Raw genomic sequence first — 23,098 nt, 5'->3', positions numbered from 1 at the left:
GGGAGAGCTGTGTAAACAGGAATGGACTGTGCATGACAGAGGGCTCTAGACATGGGAGAGCTGTGTAAACGGGAATGGACTGTGTATGACACAGGGCTCTAGACATGGGAGAGCTGTGTAAACGGGGATGGACTGTGTATGACAGAGGGCTCTAGACATGGGAGAGCTGTGTAAATGGGAATGGACTGTGTATAACAGAGGGCTCTAGACACAGGAGAGCTGTGTAAACGGGAAAGGACTGTGTATGGCACAGAGCTCTAGACACGGGAGAGCTGTGTAAATGGGAATGGACTGTGTATGACAGAGGGCTCTAGACATGGGAGAGCTCTGAAAATGGGAATGGACTGTGTATGACAGAGGGTTGTAGACACGGGAGAGCTGTGTAAACAGGAATGGACTGTGTATGACAGAGGGCTCTAGATGGGAGAGCTGTGTAAACGGGAATGGACTGTGTATGACAGAGGGCTCTAGACACGGGAGAGCTGTGTAAACGGGGACGGACTGTGTATGACAGAGGGCTCTAGACATGGGAGAGCTGTGTAAACGGGAATGGACTGTGTATGACAGAGGGATCTAGACATGGGAGAGCTGTGTAAATGGGAATGGACTGTGTATGGCACAGAGCTCTAGACATGGGAGAGCTGTGTAAATGGGAATGGACTGTGTATGACAGAGGGCTGTAGACACGGGAGAGCTGTGTAAACAGGAATGGACTGTGTATGACAGAGGGCTCTAGACATGGGAGAGCTGTGTAAACGGGAATGGACTGTGTATGACAGAGGGATCTAGACATGGGAGAGCTGTGTAAACGCGAATGGACTGTGTATGGCACAGAGCTCTAGACACGGGAGAGCTGTGTAAATTGGAATGGACTGTGTATGACAGAGGGCTCTAGACATGGGAGAGCTGTGTAACTGGGAATGGACTGTGTATGACAGAGGGCTCTAGACGGGAGAGCTGTATAAATGGGAATGGATTGTGTATGACAGAGGTCTGTAGACATGGGAGAGCTGTGTAAACGGGAATGGACTGTGTATGACAGAGGGCTCTAGACGGGAGAGCTGTCTAAATGGGAATGGACTGTGTATGACAGAGGGCACTAGACACGGGAGAGCTGTGTAAACGGGGATGGACTGTGTATGACAGAGGGCTCTAGACATGGGAGAGCTGTGTAAATGGGAATGGACTGTGTTTGACAGAGGTTTGTAGACACGGGAGAGCTGTGTAAACAGGAATGGACTGTGTATGACAGAGGGCTCTAGACACGGGAGAGCTGTGTAAACGGGAATGGACTGTGTATGATAGAGGGCTCTAGACGGGAGAGCTGAGTAAACGGGAATGGACTGTGTATGACAGAGGGCTCCAGACACGGGAGAGCTGTGTAAACGGGGATGGACTGTGTATGACAGAGGGCTCTAGACATGGGAGAGCTGGGTAAACGGGAATGGACTGCGTATGACAGAGGGATCTAGACATGGGAGAGCTGTGTAAACGGGAATGGACTGTGTATGGCACAGAGCTCTAGACACGGGAGAGCTGTGTAAATGGGAATGGACTGTGTATGACAGAGGGCTCTAGATGCAGGAGAGCTGTGTAAACGGGAATGGTCTGTGTATGACACAGGGCTCTAGACATGGGAGAGCTGTGTAAACGGGAATGGACTGTGTATGGCACAGAGCTCTAGACATGGGAGAGCTGTGTAAACGGGAATGGACTGTGTTTGGCACAGAGTTCTAGATGCAGGAGAGCTGTGTAACTGGGAATGGACTGTGTATGACAGAGGGATCTAGACATGGGAGAGCTGTGTAAATGGGAATGGACTGTGTATGGCACAGAGCTCTAGACATGTGAGAGCTGTGTAAACGGTAATGGACTTAGTATAACAGAGGGCTGTGGACACGGGAGAGCTGTGTAAACAGGAATGGACTGTGTATGACAGAGGGCTCTAGACGGGAGAGCTGTGTAAACGGGAATGGACTGTGTATGACAGAGGGCTCTAGAAACGGGAGAGCTGTGTAAACGGGGATGGACTGTGTATGACAGAGGGCTCTAGACATGGGAGAGCTGTGTAAACGGGAATGGACTGTGTATGACAGAAGGCTCTAGACATGGGAGAGCTGTGTAAACGGGAATGGACTGTGTATGACAGAGGGCTCTAGACGGGAGAGCTGTGTAAACGGGGATGGAATGTGTATGACAGAGGGCTCTAGACACGGGAGAGCTGTGTAAACGGGGATGGACTGTGTATGACAGAGGGCTCTAGACACGGGAGAGCTGTGTAAACAGGAATGGACTGTGTATGGCACAGAGCTCTAGACATGGGAGAGCTGTGTAAACGGGAATGGACTGTGTATGGCACCGAGCTCTAGACATGGGAGAGCTGTGTAAACGGGAATGGACTGTGTTTGACAGACGGCTCTAGACGGGAGAGCTGTATAAATGGGAATGGATTGTGTATGACAGAGGGCTGTTGACACGGGAGAGCTGTGTAAATGGGAATGGACTGTGTATGACAGAGGGCTCTAGACATGGGAGAGCTCTGTAAATGGGAATGGACTGTGTATGACAGAGGGTTGTAGACACGGGAGAGCTGTGTAAACCGGAATGGACTGTGTATGACAGAGCGCTCTAGACGGGAGAGCTGTGTAAACGGGAATGGACTGTGTATAACAGAGGGCTGTGGACACGGGAGAGCTGTGTAAACAGGAATGGACTGTGTATGACAGAAGGCTCTAGACGGGAGAGCTGTGTAAACGGGAATGGACTGTGTATGACAGAGGGCTCTAGAAACGGGAGAGCTGTGTAAACGGGGATGGACTGTGTATGACAGAGGGCTCTAGACATGGGAGAGCTGTGTAAACGGGAATGGACTGTGTATGACAGAAGGCTCTAGACATGGGAGAGCTGTGTAAACGGGAATGGACTGTGTATGACAGAGGGCTCTAGACGGGAGAGCTATGTAAACGGGGATGGACTGTGTATGACAGAGGGCTCTAGACATGGGAGAGCTGTGTAAACGGGAATGGACTGTGTATGACAGAGGGATCTAGACATGGGAGAGCTGTGTAAACGGGAATGGACTGTGTATGGCACAGAGCTCTAGACACGGGAGAGCTGTGTAAATGCGAATGGACTGTGTATGACAGAGGGCTCTAGACATGGGAGAGCTGTGTAAATGGGAATGGACTGTGTATGACAGAGGGCTGTAGACACGGGCGAGCTGTGTAAACAGGAATGGACTGTGTATGACAGAGGGCTCTAGACGGGAGAGCTGTATAAATGGGAATGGATTGTGTATGACAGAGGGCTCTAGACGGGAGAGCTGTATAAATGGGAATGGATTGTGTATGACAGAGGGCTGTAGACATGGGAGAGCTGTGTAAATGGGAATGGACTGTGTATGACAGAGGTTTGTAGACACGGGAGAGCTGTGTAAACAGGAATGGACTGTGTATGACAGAGGGCTCTAGACACGGGAGAGCTGTGTAAACGGGAATGGACTGTGTATGACAGAGGGCTCTAGACGGGAGAGCTGTGTAAACGGGAATGGACTGTGTATGACAGAGGGCTCCAGACACGGGAGAGCTGTGTAAACGGGGATGGACTGTGTATGACAGAGGGCTCTAGACATGGGAGAGCTGTGTAAACGGGAATGGACTGTGTATGACAGAGGGATCTAGACATGGGAGAGCTGTGTAAACGGGAATGGACTGTGTATGGCACAGAGCTCTAGACACGGGAGAGCTGTGTAAATGGGAATGGACTGTGTATGACAGAGGGCTCTAGACATGGGAGAGCTGTGTAAATGGGAATGGACTGTGTATGACAGAGGGCTGTAGACACGGGAGAGCTGTGTAAACAGGATTGGACTGTGTATGACAGAGGGCTCTAGACATGGGAGAGCTGTGTAAATGGGAATGGACTGTGTATGACAGAGGGCTCTAGACGGGAGAGCTGTATAAATGGGAATGGATTGTGTATGACAGAGGGCTCTAGATGCAGGAGAGCTGTGTAAACGGGAATGGTCTGTGTATGACACAGGGCTCTAGACATGGGAGAGCTGTGTAAACGGGAATGGACTGTGTATGGCACAGAGCTGTAGACATGGGAGTGCTGTGTAAACGGGAATGGACTGTGTTTGGCACAGAGTTCTAGATGCGGGAGAGCTGTGTAACTGGGAATGGACTGTGTATGACAGAGGGCTCTAGACACGGGAGAGCTGTGTAAATGGGAATGGACTGTGTATGACAGAGGGCTCTAGACACGGGAGAGCTGTGTAAACAGGAATGGACTGTGCATGACAGAGGGCTCTAGACATGGGAGAGCTGTGTAAACGGGAATGGACTGTGTATGACACAGGGCTCTAGACATGGGAGAGCTGTGTAAACGGGGATGGACTGTGTATGACAGAGGGCTCTAGACATGGGAGAGCTGTGTAAATGGGAATGGACTGTGTATAACAGAGGGCTCTAGACACAGGAGAGCTGTGTAAACGGGAATGGACTGTGTATGGCACAGAGATCTAGACACGGGAGAGCTGTGTAAATGGGAATGGACTGTGTATGACAGAGGGCTCTAGACATGGGAGAGCTCTGTAAATGGGAATGGACTGTGTATGACAGAGGGTTGTAGACACGGGAGAGCTGTGTAAACAGGAATGGACTGTGTATGACAGAGCGCTCTAGACGGGAGAGCTGTGTAAACGGGAATGGACTGTGTATGACAGAGGGCTCTAGACACGGGAGAGCTGTGTAAACGGGGATGGACAGTGTATGACAGAGGGATCTAGACATGGGAGAGCTGTGTAAATGGGAATGGACTGTGTATGGCACAGAGCTCTAGACACGGGAGAGCTGTGTAAATGGGAATGGACTGTGTATGACAGAGGGCTGTAGACACGGGAGAGCTGTGTAAACAGGAATGGACTGTGTATGACAGAGGGCTCTAGACATGGGAGAGCTGTGTAAACGGGAATGGACTGTGTATGACAGAGGGATCTAGACATGGGAGAGCTGTGTAAATGGGAATGGACTGTGTATGGCACAGAGCTCTAGACACGGGAGAGCTGTGTAAATGGGAATGGACTGTGTATGACAGAGGGCTGTAGACACGGGAGAGCTGTGTAAACAGGAATGGACTGTGTATGACAGAGGGCTCTAGACATGGGAGAGCTGTGTAAATGGGGATGGACTGTGTATGACAGAGGGCTCTAGACATGGGAGAGCTGTGTAAACGGGAATGGACTGTGTATGACAGAGGGATCTAGACATGGGAGAGCTGTGTAAACGGGAATGGACTGTGTATGACAGAGGGCTGTAGACACGGGAGAGCTGTGTAAACAGGAATGGACTGTGTATGACAGAGGGCTCTAGACATGGGAGAGCTGTGTAAACGGGAATGGACTGTGTATGACAGAGGGCTCTAGACATGGGAGAGCTGTGTAAATGGGAATGGACTGTGTATACCAGAGGGCTCTAGACACAGGAGAGCTGTGTAAACGGGAATGGACTGTGTATGGCACAGAGATCTAGACACGGGAGAGCTGTGTAAATGGGAATGGACTGTGTATGACAGAGGGCTCTAGACATGGGAGAGCTCTGTAAATGGGAATGGACTGTGTATGACAGAGGGTTGTAGACACGGGAGAGCTGTGTAAACAGGAATGGACTGTGTATGACAGAGCGCTCTAGACGGGAGAGCTGTGTAAACGGGAATGGACTGTGTATGACAGAGGGCTCTAGACACGGGAGAGCTGTGTAAACGGGGATGGACAGTGTATGACAGAGGGCTCTAGACATGGGAGAGCTGTGTAAACGGGAATGGACTGTGTATGACAGAGGGATCTAGACATGGGAGAGCTGTGTAAATGGGAATGGACTGTGTATGGCACAGAGCTCTAGACACGGGAGAGCTGTGTAAATGGGAATGGACTGTGTATGACAGAGGGCTGTAGACACGGGAGAGCTGTGTAAACAGGAATGGACTGTGTATGACAGAGGGCTCTAGACATGGGAGAGCTGTGTAAATGGGGATGGACTGTGTATGACAGAGGGCTCTAGACATGGGAGAGCTGTGTAAACGGGAATGGACTGTGTATGACAGAGGGATCTAGACATGGGAGAGCTGTGTAAACGGGAATGGACTGTGTATGACAGAGGGCTGTAGACACGGGAGAGCTGTGTAAACAGGAATGGACTGTGTATGACAGAGGGCTCTAGACATGGGAGAGCTGTGTAAACGGGAATGGACTGTGTATGACAGAGGGATCTAGACATGGGAGAGCTGTGTAAACGGGAATGGACTGTGTATGGCACAGAGCTCTAGACACGGGAGAGCTGTGTAAATTGGAATGGACTGTGTATGACAGAGGGCTCTAGACATGGGAGAGCTGTGTAACTGGGAATGGACTGTGTATGACAGAGGGCTCTAGACGGGAGAGCTGTATAAATGGGAATGGATTTTGTATGACAGAGGGCTGTAGACACGGGAGAGCTGTGTAAACGGGAATGGACTGTGTATGACAGAGGGCTCGAGACGGGAGAGCTGTGTAAATGGGAATGGACTGTGTATGACAGAGGGCTCTAGACACGGGAGAGCTGTGTAAACGGGGATGGACTGTGTATGACAGAGGGCTCTAGACATGGGAGAGCTGTGTAAATGGGAATGGACTGTGTATGACAGAGGTTTGTAGACACGGGAGAGCTGTGTAAACAGGAATGGACTGTGTATGACAGAGGGCTCTAGACACGGGAGAGCTGTGTAAACGGGAATGGACTGTGTATGACAGAGGGCTCTAGACATGGGAGAGCTGTGTAAACGGGAATGGACTGTGTATGACACAGGGCTCTAGACATGGGAGAGCTGTGTAAACGGGGATGGACTGTGTATGACAGAGGGCTCTAGACATGGGAGAGCTGTGTAAATGGGAATGGACTGTGTATAACAGAGGGCTCTAGACACAGGAGAGCTGTGTAAACGGGAATGGACTGTGTATGGCACAGAGATCTAGACACGGGAGAGCTGTGTAAATGGGAATGGACTGTGTATGACAGAGGGCTCTAGACATGGGAGAGCTCTGTAAATGGGAATGGACTGTGTATGACAGAGGGTTGTAGACACGGGAGAGCTGTGTAAACAGGAATGGACTGTGTATGACAGAGCGCTCTAGACGGGAGAGCTGTGTAAACGGGAATGGACTGTGTATGACAGAGGGCTCTAGACACGGGAGAGCTGTGTAAACGGGGATGGACAGTGTATGACAGAGGGCTCTAGACATGGGAGAGCTGTGTAAACGGGAATGGACTGTGTATGACAGAGGGATCTAGACATGGGAGAGCTGTGTAAATGGGAATGGACTGTGTATGGCACAGAGCTCTAGACACGGGAGAGCTGTGTAAATGGTAATGGACTGTGTATGACAGAGGGCTCTAGACATGGGAGAGCTCTGTAAATGGGAATGGACTGTGTATGACAGAGGGTTGTAGACACGGGAGAGCTGTGTAAACAGGAATGGACTGTGTATGACAGAGCGCTCTAGACGGGAGAGCTGTGTAAACGGGAATGGACTGTGTATGACAGAGGGCTCTAGACACGGGAGAGCTGTGTAAACGGGGATGGACAGTGTATGACAGAGGGCTCTAGACATGGGAGAGCTGTGTAAACGGGAATGGACTGTGTATGACAGAGGGATCTAGACATGGGAGAGCTGTGTAAATGGGAATGGACTGTGTATGGCACAGAGCTCTAGACACGGGAGAGCTGTGTAAATGGGAATGGACTGTGTATGACAGAGGGCTGTAGACACGGGAGAGCTGTGTAAACAGGAATGGACTGTGTATGACAGAGGGATCTAGACATGGGAGAGCTGTGTAAACGGGAATGGACTGTGTATGACAGAGGGCTGTAGACACGGGAGAGCTGTGTAAACAGGAATGGACTGTGTATGACAGAGGGCTCTAGACATGGGAGAGCTGTGTAAACGGGAATGGACTGTGTATGACAGAGGGATCTAGACATGGGAGAGCTGTGTAAACGGGAATGGACTGTGTATGGCACAGAGCTCTAGACACGGGAGAGCTGTGTAAATTGGAATGGACTGTGTATGACAGAGGGCTCTAGACATGGGAGAGCTGTGTAACTGGGAATGGACTGTGTATGACAGAGGGCTCTAGACGGGAGAGCTGTATAAATGGGAATGGATTTTGTATGACAGAGGGCTGTAGACACGGGAGAGCTGTGTAAACGGGAATGGACTGTGTATGACAGAGGGCTCTAGACGGGAGAGCTGTGTAAATGGGAATGGACTGTGTATGACAGAGGGCACTAGACACGGGAGAGCTGTGTAAACGGGGATGGACTGTGTATGACAGAGGGCTCTAGACATGGGAGAGCTGTGTAAATGGGAATGGACTGTGTATGACAGAGGTTTGTAGACACGGGAGAGCTGTGTAAACAGGAATGGACTGTGTATGACAGAGGGCTCTAGACACGGGAGAGCTGTGTAAACGGGAATGGACTGTGTATGACAGAGGGCTCTAGACGGGAGAGCTGTGTAAACGGGAATGGACTGTGTATGACAGAGGGCTCCAGACACGGGAGAGCTGTGTAAACGGGGATGGACTGTGTATGACAGAGGGCTCTAGACATGGGAGAGCTGTGTAAACGGGAATGGACTGTGTATGACAGAGGGATCTAGACATGGGAGAGCTGTGTAAACGGGAATGGACTGTGTATGGCACAGAGCTCTAGACACGGGAGAGCTGTGTAAATGGGAATGGACTGTGTATGACAGAGGGCTCTAGACATGGGAGAGCTGTGTAAATGGGAATGGACTGTGTATGACAGAGGGCTGTAGACACGGGAGAGCTGTGTAAACAGGATTGGACTGTGTATGACAGAGGGCTCTAGACATGGGAGAGCTGTGTAAACGGGAATGGACTGTGTATGACAGAGGGCTCTAGACGGGAGAGCTGTATAAATGGGAATGGATTGTGTATGACAGAGGGCTCTAGATGCAGGAGAGCTGTGTAAACGGGAATGGTCTGTGTATGACACAGGGCTCTAGACATGGGAGAGCTGTGTAAACGGGAATGGACTGTGTATGGCACAGAGCTCTAGACATGGGAGAGCTGTGTAAACGGGAATGGACTGTGTTTGGCACAGAGTTCTAGATGCAGGAGAGCTGTGTAACTGGGAATGGATTGTGTATGACAGAGGGCTCTAGACACGGGAGAGCTGTGTAAATGGGAATGGACTGTGTATGACAGAGGGCTCTAGACATGGGAGAGCTGTGTAAATGGGGATGGACTGTGTATGACAGAGGGCTCTAGACATGGGAGAGCTGTGTAAACGGGAATGGACTGTGTATGACAGAGGGATCTAGACATGGGAGAGCTGTGTAAACGGGAATGGACTGTGTATGACAGAGGGCTGTAGACACGGGAGAGCTGTGTAAACAGGAATGGACTGTGTATGACAGAGGGCTCTAGACATGGGAGAGCTGTGTAAACGGGAATGGACTGTGTATGACAGAGGGATCTAGACATGGGAGAGCTGTGTAAACGGGAATGGACTGTGTATGGCACAGAGCTCTAGACACGGGAGAGCTGTGTAAATTGGAATGGACTGTGTATGACAGAGGGCTCTAGACATGGGAGAGCTGTGTAACTGGGAATGGACTGTGTATGACAGAGGGCTCTAGACGGGAGAGCTGCATAAATGGGAATGGATTTTGTATGACAGAGGGCTGTAGACACGGGAGAGCTGTGTAAACGGGAATGGACTGTGTATGACAGAGGGCTCTAGACGGGAGAGCTGTGTAAATGGGAATGGACTGTGTATGACAGAGGGCACTAGACACGGGAGAGCTGTGTAAACGGGGATGGACTGTGTATGACAGAGGGCTCTAGACATGGGAGAGCTGTGTAAATGGGAATGGACTGTGTATGACAGAGGTTTGTAGACACGGGAGAGCTGTGTAAACAGGAATGGACTGTGTATGACAGAGGGCTCTCGACACGGGAGAGCTGTGTAAACGGGAATGGACTGTGTATGACAGAGGGCTCTAGACATGGGAGAGCTGTGTAAACGGGAATGGACTGTGTATGACACAGGGCTCTAGACATGGGAGAGCTGTGTAAACGGGGATGGACTGTGTATGACAGAGGGCTCTAGACATGGGAGAGCTGTGTAAATGGGAATGGACTGTGTATAACAGAGGGCTCTAGACACAGGAGAGCTGTGTAAACGGGAATGGACTGTGTATGGCACAGAGATCTAGACACGGGAGAGCTGTGTAAATGGGAATGGACTGTGTATGACAGAGGGCTCTAGACATGGGAGAGCTCTGTAAATGGGAATGGACTGTGTATGACAGAGGGTTGTAGACACGGGAGAGCTGTGTAAACAGGAATGGACTGTGTATGACAGAGCGCTCTAGACGGGAGAGCTGTGTAAACGGGAATGGACTGTGTATGACAGAGGGCTCTAGACACGGGAGAGCTGTGTAAACGGGGATGGACAGTGTATGACAGAGGGCTCTAGACATGGGAGAGCTGTGTAAACGGGAATGGACTGTGTATGACAGAGGGATCTAGACATGGGAGAGCTGTGTAAATGGGAATGGACTGTGTATGGCACAGAGCTCTAGACACGGGAGAGCTGTGTAAATGGGAATGGACTGTGTATGACAGAGGGCTGTAGACACGGGAGAGCTGTGTAAACAGGAATGGACTGTGTATGACAGAGGGCTCTAGACATGGGAGAGCTGTGTAAATGGGGATGGACTGTGTATGACAGAGGGCTCTAGACATGGGAGAGCTGTGTAAACGGGAATGGACTGTGTATGGCACAGAGCTCTAGACACGGGAGAGCTGTGTAAATTGGAATGGACTGTGTATGACAGAGGGCTCTAGACATGGGAGAGCTGTGTAACTGGGAATGGACTGTGTATGACAGAGGGCTCTAGACGGGAGAGCTGTATAAATGGGAATGGATTTTGTATGACAGAGGGCTGTAGACACGGGAGAGCTGTGTAAACGGGAATGGACTGTGTATGACAGAGGGCTCTAGACGGGAGAGCTGTGTAAATGGGAATGGACTGTGTATGACAGAGGGCACTAGACACGGGAGAGCTGTGTAAACGGGGATGGACTGTGTATGACAGAGGGCTCTAGACATGGGAGAGCTGTGTAAATGGGAATGGACTGTGTATGACAGAGGTTTGTAGACACGGGAGAGCTGTGTAAACAGGAATGGACTGTGTATGACAGAGGGCTCTAGACACGGGAGAGCTGTGTAAACGGGAATGGACTGTGTATGACAGAGGGCTCTAGACGGGAGAGCTGTGTAAACGGGAATGGACTGTGTATGACAGAGGGCTCCAGACACGGGAGAGCTGTGTAAACGGGGATGGACTGTGTATGGCACAGAGCTCTAGACACGGGAGAGCTGTGTAAATGGGAATGGACTGTGTATGACAGAGGGCTCTAGACATGGGAGAGCTGTGTAAACGGGAATGGACTGTGTATGACAGAGGGCTCTAGACATGGGAGAGCTGTGTAAATGGGAATGGACTGTGTATAACAGAGGGCTCTAGACACAGGAGAGCTGTGTAAACCGGAATGGACTGTGTATGGCACAGAGATCTAGACACGGGAGAGCTGTGTAAATGGGAATGGACTGTGTATGACAGAGGGCTCTAGACATGGGAGAGCTCTGTAAATGGGAATGGACTGTGTATGACAGAGGGTTGTAGACACGGGAGAGCTGTGTAAACAGGAATGGACTGTGTATGACAGAGCGCTCTAGACGGGAGAGCTGTGTAAACGGGAATGGACTGTGTATGACAGAGGGCTCTAGACACGGGAGAGCTGTGTAAACGGGGATGGACAGTGTATGACAGAGGGCTCTAGACATGGGAGAGCTGTGTAAACGGGAATGGACTGTGTATGACAGAGGGATCTAGACATGGGAGAGCTGTGTAAATGGGAATGGACTGTGTATGGCACAGAGCTCTAGACACGGGAGAGCTGTGTAAATGGGAATGGACTGTGTATGACAGAGGGCTGTAGACACGGGAGAGCTGTGTAAACAGGAATGGACTGTGTATGACAGAGGGCTCTAGACATGGGAGAGCTGTGTAAATGGGGATGGACTGTGTATGACAGAGGGCTCTAGACATGGCAGAGCTGTGTAAACGGGAATGGACTGTGTATGACAGAGGGATCTAGACATGGGAGAGCTGTGTAAACGGGAATGGACTGTGTATGACAGAGGGCTGTAGACACGGGAGAGCTGTGTAAACAGGAATGGACTGTGTATGACAGAGGGCTCTAGACATGGGAGAGCTGTGTAAACGGGAATGGACTGTGTATGACAGAGGGATCTAGACATGGGAGAGCTGTGTAAACGGGAATGGACTGTGTATGGCACAGAGCTCTAGACACGGGAGAGCTGTGTAAATTGGAATGGACTGTGTATGACAGAGGGCTCTAGACATGGGAGAGCTGTGTAACTGGGAATGGACTGTGTATGACAGAGGGCTCTAGACGGGAGAGCTGTATAAATGGGAATGGATTTTGTATGACAGAGGGCTGTAGACACGGGAGAGCTGTGTAAACGGGAATGGACTGTGTATGACAGAGGGCTCTAGACGGGAGAGCTGTGTAAATGGGAATGGACTGTGTATGACAGAGGGCACTAGACACGGGAGAGCTGTGTAAACGGGGATGGACTGTGTATGACAGAGGGCTCTAGACATGGGAGAGCTGTGTAAATGGGAATGGACTGTGTATGACAGAGGTTTGTAGACACGGGAGAGCTGTGTAAACAGGAATGGACTGTGTATGACAGAGGGCTCTAGACACGGGAGAGCTGTGTAAACGGGAATGGACTGTGTATGACAGAGGGCTCTAGACGGGAGAGCTGTGTAAACGGGAATGGACTGTGTATGACAGAGGGCTCCAGACACGGGAGAGCTGTGTAAACGGGGATGGACTGTGTATGACAGAGGGCTCTAGACATGGGAGAGCTGTGTAAACGGGAATGGACTGTGTATGACAGAGGGATCTAGACATGGGAGAGCTGTGTAAACGGGAATGGACTGTGTATGGCACAGAGCTCTAGACACGGGAGAGCTGTGTAAATGGGAATGGACTGTGTATGACAGAGGGCTCTAGACATGGGAGAGCTGTGTAAATGGGAATGGACTGTGTATGACAGAGGGCTGTAGACACGGGAGAGCTGTGTAAACAGGATTGGACTGTGTATGACAGAGGGCTCTAGACATGGGAGAGCTGTGTAAACGGGAATGGACTGTGTATGACAGAGGGCTCTAGACGGGAGAGCTGTATAAATGGGAATGGATTGTGTATGACAGAGGGCTCTAGATGCAGGAGAGCTGTGTAAACGGGAATGGTCTGTGTATGACACAGGGCTCTAGACATGGGAGAGCTGTGTAAACGGGAATGGACTGTGTATGGCACAGAGCTCTAGACATGGGAGAGCTGTGTAAACGGGAATGGACTGTGTTTGGCACAGAGTTCTAGATGCAGGAGAGCTGTGTAACTGGGAATGGATTGTGTATGACAGAGGGCTCTAGACACGGGAGAGCTGTGTAAATGGGAATGGACTGTGTATGACAGAGGGCTCTAGACACGGGAGAGCTGTGTAAACGGGAATGGACTGTGCATGACAGAGGGCTCTAGACATGGGAGAGCTGTGTAAACGGGGATGGACTGTGTATGACAGAGGGCTCTAGACATGGGAGAGCTGTGTAAATGGGAATGGACTGTGTATAACAGAGGGCTCTAGACACAGGAGAGCTGTGTAAACGGGAATGGACTGTGTATGACACAGGGCTCTAGACAAGGGAGAGCTGTGTAAACGGGAATGGACTGTGTATGACAGAGGGATCTAGACATGGGAGAGCTGTGTAAACGGGAATGGACTGTGTATGGCACAGAGCTCTAGACATGGGAGAGCTGTGTAAACGGGAATGGACTGTGTATGACAGAGGGACTAGATGTGGGATTGCTGTGTAAACAGGGATGGACTGTGTATGACAGAAGGCTCTAGACATGGGAGAGCTGTGTAAACGGAAATGGACTGTGTATAACAGAGGGCTGTAGACACGGGAGAGCTGTGTAAACGGGAATGGACTGTGTATGACAGAGGGCTCTAGACGTGGGAGAGCTGTGTAAACGGGAATGGACTGTGTATGACAGAGGGCTCTAGACGCGGGAGAGCTGTGTAAACGGGAATGGTCTGTGTATGGCAGAGGGCTCTAGACGTGGGAGAGCTGTGTAAACGGGAATGGACTGTGTATGGCAGAGGGCTCTAGACACGGGAGAGCTGTGTAAACGGGAATGGACTGTGTATGGCGCAGAGCTCTAGACGCAGGAGAGCTGTGTAAACGCCAATGTGCTGCCTAAGCGCGGGATTGGTCTGTGTGCTGAGAGAACTGACCTGAACTGGAGGTGCCTGTGGACGATGGCCAGGGAGAGGAAGTCCCCTTGTCCCATCTCGTTCTCACCGCAGTACAGTAACAGCCCGTCATCGCTCTCTTCTGCCTGTGGACGCATCAACCAGAGCTGTGAGCCTTGGGTGGCACACAGTCTGTCCCACCCCACCTCACCCACTGGGCCACCCTAGGTGACCCTTTTGGCCCATCAAATCTGCTGTGTCTGGGTTCCCTCATTTTCCCTTCCTCACCACATTGTTAACCCAGTCCCCTCCGCTACTCCCCACAGCTGTGATAAACTGGCATACATTTACACGGGAGGTCTGCGTAAACATGGAGAGTCTGCATAAATACGAGATGTCTGGACAAACCCAGAATCACTGTGTAGATGCTAAAGGCTTGATAGGAGCAACAGAGCTGCAGAAATGTATGTAGACTGCATAAATGCATTAGGACTGCACACATGCAGCGAATCTGCATAAACTGGAAGGGCTGTGTAAAATGGGGAGGGGTTTGACTGAGCAAGGGGGCAGCATAAATGCAGGCAGGCTGCATAAGTGTGGAGACTGCGTAAATTAGTGAGATTGGATCAACGCAGGCAGACTGTGTAAATGCAGGAGGGACACACAGACCTGGTGCCCTGTGTCACCGCAGGAAGGCAGCATAACTCCTCTTGCAGTGAGGCAGTGATTCCTCACCCTCCAACCTCCTCTGACCTCAGCCTCCACTGCCCCCCAAGCACGGCAATCCCTCTGTATCGTAAAGGGTTAATCCTTGTGCTTGTCGGAAGATTCCCCACCACTGTGGCCTTGAACGTAACGGAACCGTAGGTGCCCGGGTTGCATAGTGCGACGCTATGACAGCTGAGGGTGTTCGGGAGTCTCTGTACGTCCTCCCCGTGGAGTCCTGCGGTTTTCTCCCACAGTCCAAGCCGGTCATTGTAACTGTCCCCTGATTAGGCTCAGGTTAATTGTGGCGTGGCTACTCTCTGCTCTATCGGTGAATAAATAAAAACATTACATGAGAACCTTGACTGTAATCCTGAGAATGCAATGCAACAGCAGTGCCACCGCCTGGTGTGTCGTGGGAGACGGAAGATCGAAAGCAGCAAGCTGGTTGCTGGCTGTGTGCCCAGAGACCCGATTTCTTTGGGCACAGAGCTCGGAAAAAACAACACAACTGACATTTAACATCATAAGTCAGTGAGTTTATTATGTCTCCCCTTTCACTGTGAAACAGAGACACCTCTTTTTCCGTTATTAGGGAGGGAGAGCCTGTGGTGCGTTGAATTACCGGGTGAACGAGTAGTCTTTGTGGTGCTGAAATATTCCCACAACCCAGAGACTCTCTCTCAAGACCCCTTCATCTCATGTTCTCTTTAGTTAATGCTTATTCAGTTATTATTACTGTTTCTTTCCATTTATATTCCCATAGTTACTGTCTTTTGTACACCGGTTGAATGCCTAAGTTGGTTGGTCTCTCTGTTATGGTTATTGGATTTGCAGAGAATGCCCACAAGAAAATGCATCTCAGGACTGTATAGGACGATGCATACGTACGTACACTGATAATACATTTACTCTGAATTGGGCTTGTGAAGAGAGGTGACAAACGATACAGGATCTGATTCCATGGTTTCAGAGGGTGAAATGTAAAGGTCCATGTTTATATCAGTGGAGAGGGTATGAAAGTAGAGCGTTTGGCGGGTGATTTTCCAGGCGTCACTGATGGGCTGGTTGTGAACAGCACTGTGGACTGAGTGGGAGGGGTGCGGCAGTGAGAGGGGCCTGCGCACAGCTGGACAAAGACTGTAATGCCTGCTCTGTTCTGCGCTGTCACTGTGCAGGATCGGGAAGAGCTGCAGAGAGTTGTAAACTCAGACAATTCCATTGTGGGCACCAGCTGCTCAACCACTGGGGACTCCCTCAAAGCTGACGCCTCAGAAAGGCAGCATCCATCATTAAGGACCCCCATCACCCAGGACATGCCCTGTTCTCATTGCTACCACCAGGCAGGAGGTACAGGAGCCTGAAGACACACACTCAGCGATTCAGGAACAGCTTCTTCCCTCTACCATCCGATTTCTAAATAGATAATGAACACTTCTTCACTAATGTACTGCTGCCACGACATATGCCAGCAACATTGAACCGGATTCTGAATCCTGATAAATGTTGCTTTGTAGGGAACTGGAGTCTGTGTCTTTCTGCCTATCTGAGTCAAATCTGAGAACGTTGTCCCACCTTACATAACTATTAGAAGGACATATTTGCTATCATTTCCTCTGTTTGGAATATTGATTTACAACCTCATTTTATCACTGCAATTTTTGGTATACCAAATGAGGATGATAGTCAATTCTCCCCTTCAATAAGACGAACGATTGCCTTTGCAACTCTAATGGCTAGAAGGTCTATATTACAAAATTGGAAAGAAGTAAACCCTCCTACCACGTTTCAGTGGTTCTCTCAAACTATTTCTTGTTTGAGCTTAGAAAAAATTAGAAGTACTATTTTTGATCCATCAATTAAATTTGAAGAAACTTGGGGACCGTTTATTCGACATTTTCATATAAGTTAATTTGACCTCTTCCGGATCTTTTCTCTTTTTATCCTTGTTCTGGTATGGAGTTCCGGAGTTCTTGACACTATCATGTACACATAAACTGTTATTATTGCCCATGTTAGTTTAGGTTTATTGCTTTATTTTAATATATATTTTTTCTTGTATTTTTTTTCTCTCTTTTTGTGATTATCCTTTTTCGTATACAATTAATATAGGTTTGATTGATTATTTTATGATGTTCTTTGCTGATATCTCAGTAAAATATTGATATCTCATTACTAATTTAACTTTAAGCCTAGTGTATTTATAACCTATTCAATATTATGTTGTTATATTTTTGTTTTTTTTTGTATATGAAATTCAATAAAAAGATTGAAAAAGAAAGAAAGAAAGAGAACGTTAAGGTAACGCCCTCCCCAAACATCAGGGAGATCCACTTCACAACCCTCATAATTCACCCCCACACCGACAATCAATGATGCTGACCTCACAAATGTTCTGCACCCTCCATTAGAGGGGGAGTAGGGCCAGAGGACACAGCCTCAGAATAGAGGGACGTCCATTTAGAACAGAGAAGAGGAGGAGTTTCTTCAGCCAGCGGGCGGTGAATCTGTAATTCATTGCTGGGGAAGCCAGTTCATTGGGTATATTTAAAGTGGAGGTTGATAGTTTGTGATTATTCAGGGCGTCAAAGGTTGCGAGAAGAAGGCAGGAGAATGGGCTCAATCAATCAGCCATGATGAAACAGGAGCAGATTTGACAGACCGAATGGTCCGATTGGAAGGCTTACTCACCCCCAGCCCCGGCTCGATGGACCCAGAATTTGTGGGCCATTTCACCTAAAGCCCTCAGCCTTAATAGTTTTACTTATTTAGAGATACAGTGTGGAACAGGCCTTCTGGCCCAACGAGCCTCACTGCCCTGTGACCCACCGATTTAACCCCAGCCTAATGGCAGGACAATTTACAGTAACCAATAGACCAACTAGCCGGTACGTCTTCAGAATGCAGGAGGAAACCGGAGCACCCAGAGGAGACCCACGCGGTCACGGGGAGAATGGAGAACCCCATTACTAAAGGCATTGAACTCTGAACTCCGACACCCCCTGGCTGTAATAGTGTCACATGATCTACACCACCACAATTCCATCGCTCACCTTAAACTCCAGGGTCATCTGGAAGCGTTGGTAGGAGTTCTTGAGGGGCTCGAAGGTGAGGTAAGAGTGTCCGTAGAACTTGGGGTACTGAATGGAGATATCTGAAAGGGCAGAGAGAGATCCGGTCAGTGAGAGCCCTGAGGGAGAGGGTGGGCATGTTGGGTCACAATGAGAACTCTCTGGAGAACGGATGTATGTCAGCCTCGTCAGAGGCCGCTATCAGTGGTGTGTCAGTGTGAGAGAGAGAGGGGCAGACAGAGGGAAGGAAAGAGAAAGGAGGAGGGGAAGGGAAAGATTAGGAGGGAGAGTAGGGAGAGAGAGAGGGAAGGAGTGGCAGGCAGAGGGGGAGGGGAAGAGAAATAAGAGAGCGAGAAATAGAGAAAAGAGAGGGAAGGGAAAAAGAGGAAGAGTGAGAAAGATGGACAGATGAAATGAGAGAGAGCATGGTAGAGAGGAGGGGAGATAGGGAGAGGAGGAAAGGAAAGAGAGGAGGGAATGAAAGGAAGAGAAATTAGGAGAGAGAGAGAGGAGAAAAAGAGATTGAGAAAGAAGAGAGACAAGGAAAGGAAAAGGAGAGAGAAAAGTGAGAGAGAAGGAGCATTTTGTGACTGTTGCCTAGATTTCCAGCGACTGCAGATCTGTCTCTTGTTAACAGAGCGAAGCTCCGACTACACTACACTATCAGTTCACAGACTCCCAGTGTCAGACACTAGGTGGTGCTCCCTCTAGACGGTCCCATCAAACATTCCCATTATCTGACACTAGGAGGCGCTCTGTCCTCACTGTCGCATCACACATTCCCAGGATCAGAGAGTAGGTGGCGCTCCCTCCACACTGTCCCATCACACATTCGCAGGGTCAGACACTAGGTGGGACTCCCTCTAGACGGTCCCATCAAACATTCCCATTGTCTGACACTAGGTGGCGCTCTGTCCTCACTGTCGCATCACATATTCCCAGGGTCAGACACTAGGTGGGACTCATTCTGCAATGTCGCATCACACATTCCCAGTGCAGACTCTAGGGGGCTCTCCCTCCACACTGTCGATTAACACAGTCCGAGGGTCAGACACAGAGTGAAACTCCCTCCACACTGTCCCATCACACAGTCCCAGCGACAGACACTAGGTGGCGCTCCCTCCACACTTTCCCATCACACACTGCCGGGGTCAGACACAGAGTGAAGCTCCCTCTACACTGTCCCATCACACACTCCCGGGGTCAGACACAGAGTGAAACTCCCTCCACACTGTCCCATCACACACTGCCGGGGTCAGACACAGAGTGAAGCTCCCTCTACACTGTCCCATCACAAACTCCCGGGGTCAGACACAGAGTGAAGCTCTCTCTACACTGTCCCATCACACACTGCCGGGGTCAGACACAGAGTGAAGCTCCCTCTACACTGTCCCATCACACACTCCCGGGGTCAGACACAGAGTGAAACTCCCTCCACACTGTCCCATCACACACTGCCGGGGTCAGACACAGAGTGAAGCTCCCTCTACACTGTCCCATCACAAACTCCCGGGGTCAGACACAGAGTGAATCTCCCTCCACTCTGTTCCATCAACCACTCCCGGGGTCAGACACAGAGTGAAGCTCCCCCTACACTGTCCCATCGCACACTCCCGGGGTCAGACACAGAGTGAAGCTCCCTCCACACTGTCCCATCACACACTCCCGGGGTCAGACACAGAGTGAAGCTCCCCCTACACTGTCCCATCGCACACTCCCGGGGTCAGACACAGAGTGAAGCTCCCTCCACACTGTCCCATCACACACTCTCGGGGTCAGACACAGAGTGAAGCTCCCTCTACACTGTCCCATCACACACTCCCGGGGTCAGACACAGAGTGAAGCTCCCTCTACACTGTCCCATCACACACTCCTGCGATCAGACAGAGAGTGAAGCTCCCTCTACACTGTCCCATCACACACTCCCGGGGTCAGACACAGAGTGAAGATCACGTCACACTGTCACATCACAAACTCCCGGGGTCAGACACAAGGTGGCGGTCCCTCCACTTTGTCCCATCACACATCCTGAGGGTCAGACACAGAGTGAAGCTCCCTCTGCCCTGTCCCATCACACACTCCCGGGGTCAGACACAGAGTGAAGATCCCTCTACACTGTCCCATCACACACTCCCGGGGTCAGACACAGAGAGAAACTCCCTCTACACTGTCCCATCACACACTCCCGGGGTCAGACACAGAGTGAAACTCCCTCTACACTGTCCCATCACACACTCCCGGGGTCAGACACAGAGTGAAACTCCCTCTACACTGTCCCATCACACACTCCCGGGGTCAGACACAGAGTGAAACTCCCTCCACACTGTCCTAACACACATTCGCAGGGTCAGACACAGAGTGAAACTCCCTCTACACTGTCCCATCACACACTCCCGGGGTCAGACACAGAGTGAAACTCCCTCCACACTGTCCTAACACACATTCGCAGGGTCAGACACAGAGTGAAACTCCCTCTACACTGTCCCATCACACACTCCCGGGGTCAGACACAGAGTGAAACTCCCTCCACACTGTCCTAACACACATTCGCAGGGTCAGACACTAGGTGAGACTCCCTCTAGATGGTCCCATCAAACGTTCCATGGTCTGACACTGGGTGGGACTCCCTCTGCAATGTCACATCACAGATTACCCGGGGTCAGACACTAGGTGACGCACCCTCCACACTGTGTCATCATACATTTCCAGTGTCAGACACTAGGTGGCGCTCCCTCCACGCTGTCCCATCACACTGCTGTGGTCAGACACAGAGTGAAGACCCCTTCACGCTGTCCCATCACACACTCCCACAGTCAGACGGAGAGTGAAGATCCCTCCACAGTGTCCAATCACACATTCCCAGGGTCAGACACTAGGCGGCGCTCCCTACACAATGTCCCATTACACATTCCCAGGGTCAGACAGAGAGTGAAACTCCCTCCACACTGTCCCATCACACATTCCCAGGGTCAGACACAGAGTGAAGCTCCCTCCACACTGTCCCATCACACATTCCCAGGGTCAGACAGAGAGTGAAGCTCCCTCCACACTGTCCCATTACACATTCCCAGGGTCAGACAGAGAGTGAAGCTCCCTCCACACTGTCCCATCACACATTCCCAGGGTCAGACAGAGAGTGAAGCTCCCTCCACACTGTCCCATTACACATTCCCAGGGTCAGACAGAGAGTGAAGCTCCCTCCACACTGTCCCATCACACATTCTGTCCTCACTGTCGCATCACAAATTCCCAGGATCAGAGAGTAGGCGGCGCTCCCTCCACACTGTGGCATCACACATTCCCAGGGTCAGACACTAGGTGGGACTCACTCTGCAATGTCGCATCACACATTCCCAGTGCAGACTCTAGGGGGCTCTCCCTCCACACTTTCGAATAACACAGTCCGAGGGTCAGACACAGAGTGAAACTCCCTCCACTCTGTCCCATCACACAGTCCCAGCGACAGACACTAGGTGGCGCTCCCTCCACACTGTCCCATCACAAACTCCCGGGTCAGACACAGAGTGAAGCTCCCTCTACACTGTCCCATCGCACACTCCTGGGGTCAGACACAGAGTTAAGCTCCCTCCACACCGTCCCATCACACACTCACGGGGTCAGACACAGAGTGAAGCTCCCCCTACACTGCCCCATCGCACACTCCCGGGGTCAGACACAGAGTGAATATCACTCCACACTGTCCCATCACACATTCCCAGGGTCAGACACTATTTGGGGTCCCTCCACACTGTCGCATCACACACTCCCGGGGTCAGACGCAGAGTGAAGAACCCTCCACACTGTCGCATCACATGTTCCCAGGGTCAGACACTAGGTGGTGCTCCCTCCACACTGTCGCATCACACATCACCACTTCTCTCTGTGTCTGACCCTGGGAATGTGTGATGCGACAGTGTGGAGAGAGCTTCACTCTGTGTCTGACGCTGGGAATGTGTGATGGGACAGTGTGGAGGGAGCGCCACCTACTGACTGACCCTCGGAGTCTGAGATGGGACAGAGTGGAGGGAGCACCACCTAGTGTCTGACCCTGGGAATATCTGATGGGACAGTGTTGAGAGTGCGTCACCTAGTGTCTGACCCCGGGTAATCTGTGATGCGACATTGCAGAGGGAGTCCCACCCAGTGTCTGACCCTGGGAATGTGTGATGCGACAGTGCAGAGGGAGTCCCACATCGTGTCTGACCCTGGGAATGTGTGATGCGACAGTGCAGAGGGAGTCCCACCTAGTGTTTGACCCTGGGAATGTGTGATGGGACAGTGTGGAGGGAGCGCCACCTACTGTCTGACCCTGGGAATGTGTTATGCGACAGTGTGGAGGGAGTGCCACCTGGTGTCCAACTCTGGGAATGCATGATGCGACAGTGTGGAGGGAGCGCCCCCTAGTGTCTCACAACTGGATTGTGTGATGCGACAGTGTGGAGGGAGCTTCACTATGTGTCTGATCATGGATGTATGTGATGGGACAATGTAGATGGAGTGTCACTCTGTGTCTGACCCCGGGAGTGTGTGATGCGACAGTGTAAGCATTCCCAGGGTCAGACACTAGGTGGTGCTCCCTCCACACTGTCGCATCACACATTCCCAGGACAGACACTAGGTGGCGTTCTCTCCACACTGTCCAATCACACATTCCCAGGGTCAGACACTAGGTGGCACTCCCTCCACACTGTTGCATCACTCATTCCCAGGATTGGACAACAGGTGGCGCTCCCTCCTCACTGTCGTGTCACTCATTCCCAGGTTCAGACACTAGGTGGCGCTCCCCTCACACTGTTGTGTCAGACATTCCCAGGGTCGGACACTAGGTGGCGCTCCCTCCACACTGTCCCATCACACACTCCTGTGGTTAGACACTAGGTGGCGCTCCCTCCACACTG

The 23,098-nt window shown here is 50.8% G+C and overlaps 1 protein-coding gene across 1 annotated transcript in view; it reads right to left on the bottom strand.

The window, feature by feature from the left end:
- Positions 1 to 23,098, bottom strand: part of LOC132396567 (pikachurin) — a 122,603-nt gene that overhangs the window by 41,757 nt on the left and 57,748 nt on the right. Inside the window, 2 exon segments of the mRNA XM_059974224.1 lie at positions 14,467 to 14,570; positions 18,183 to 18,283. Coding sequence (XP_059830207.1) covers positions 14,467 to 14,570; positions 18,183 to 18,283 — 205 coding nt within the window.

This window comes from Hypanus sabinus, chromosome 7 (genome assembly GCF_030144855.1).
Source record: "Hypanus sabinus isolate sHypSab1 chromosome 7, sHypSab1.hap1, whole genome shotgun sequence".
NCBI lineage: Eukaryota > Metazoa > Chordata > Chondrichthyes > Myliobatiformes > Dasyatidae > Hypanus > Hypanus sabinus.
The sequence above is the reverse complement of the archived record's forward strand: the minus strand, read 5'-3'. Positions and strand labels throughout refer to the sequence as shown.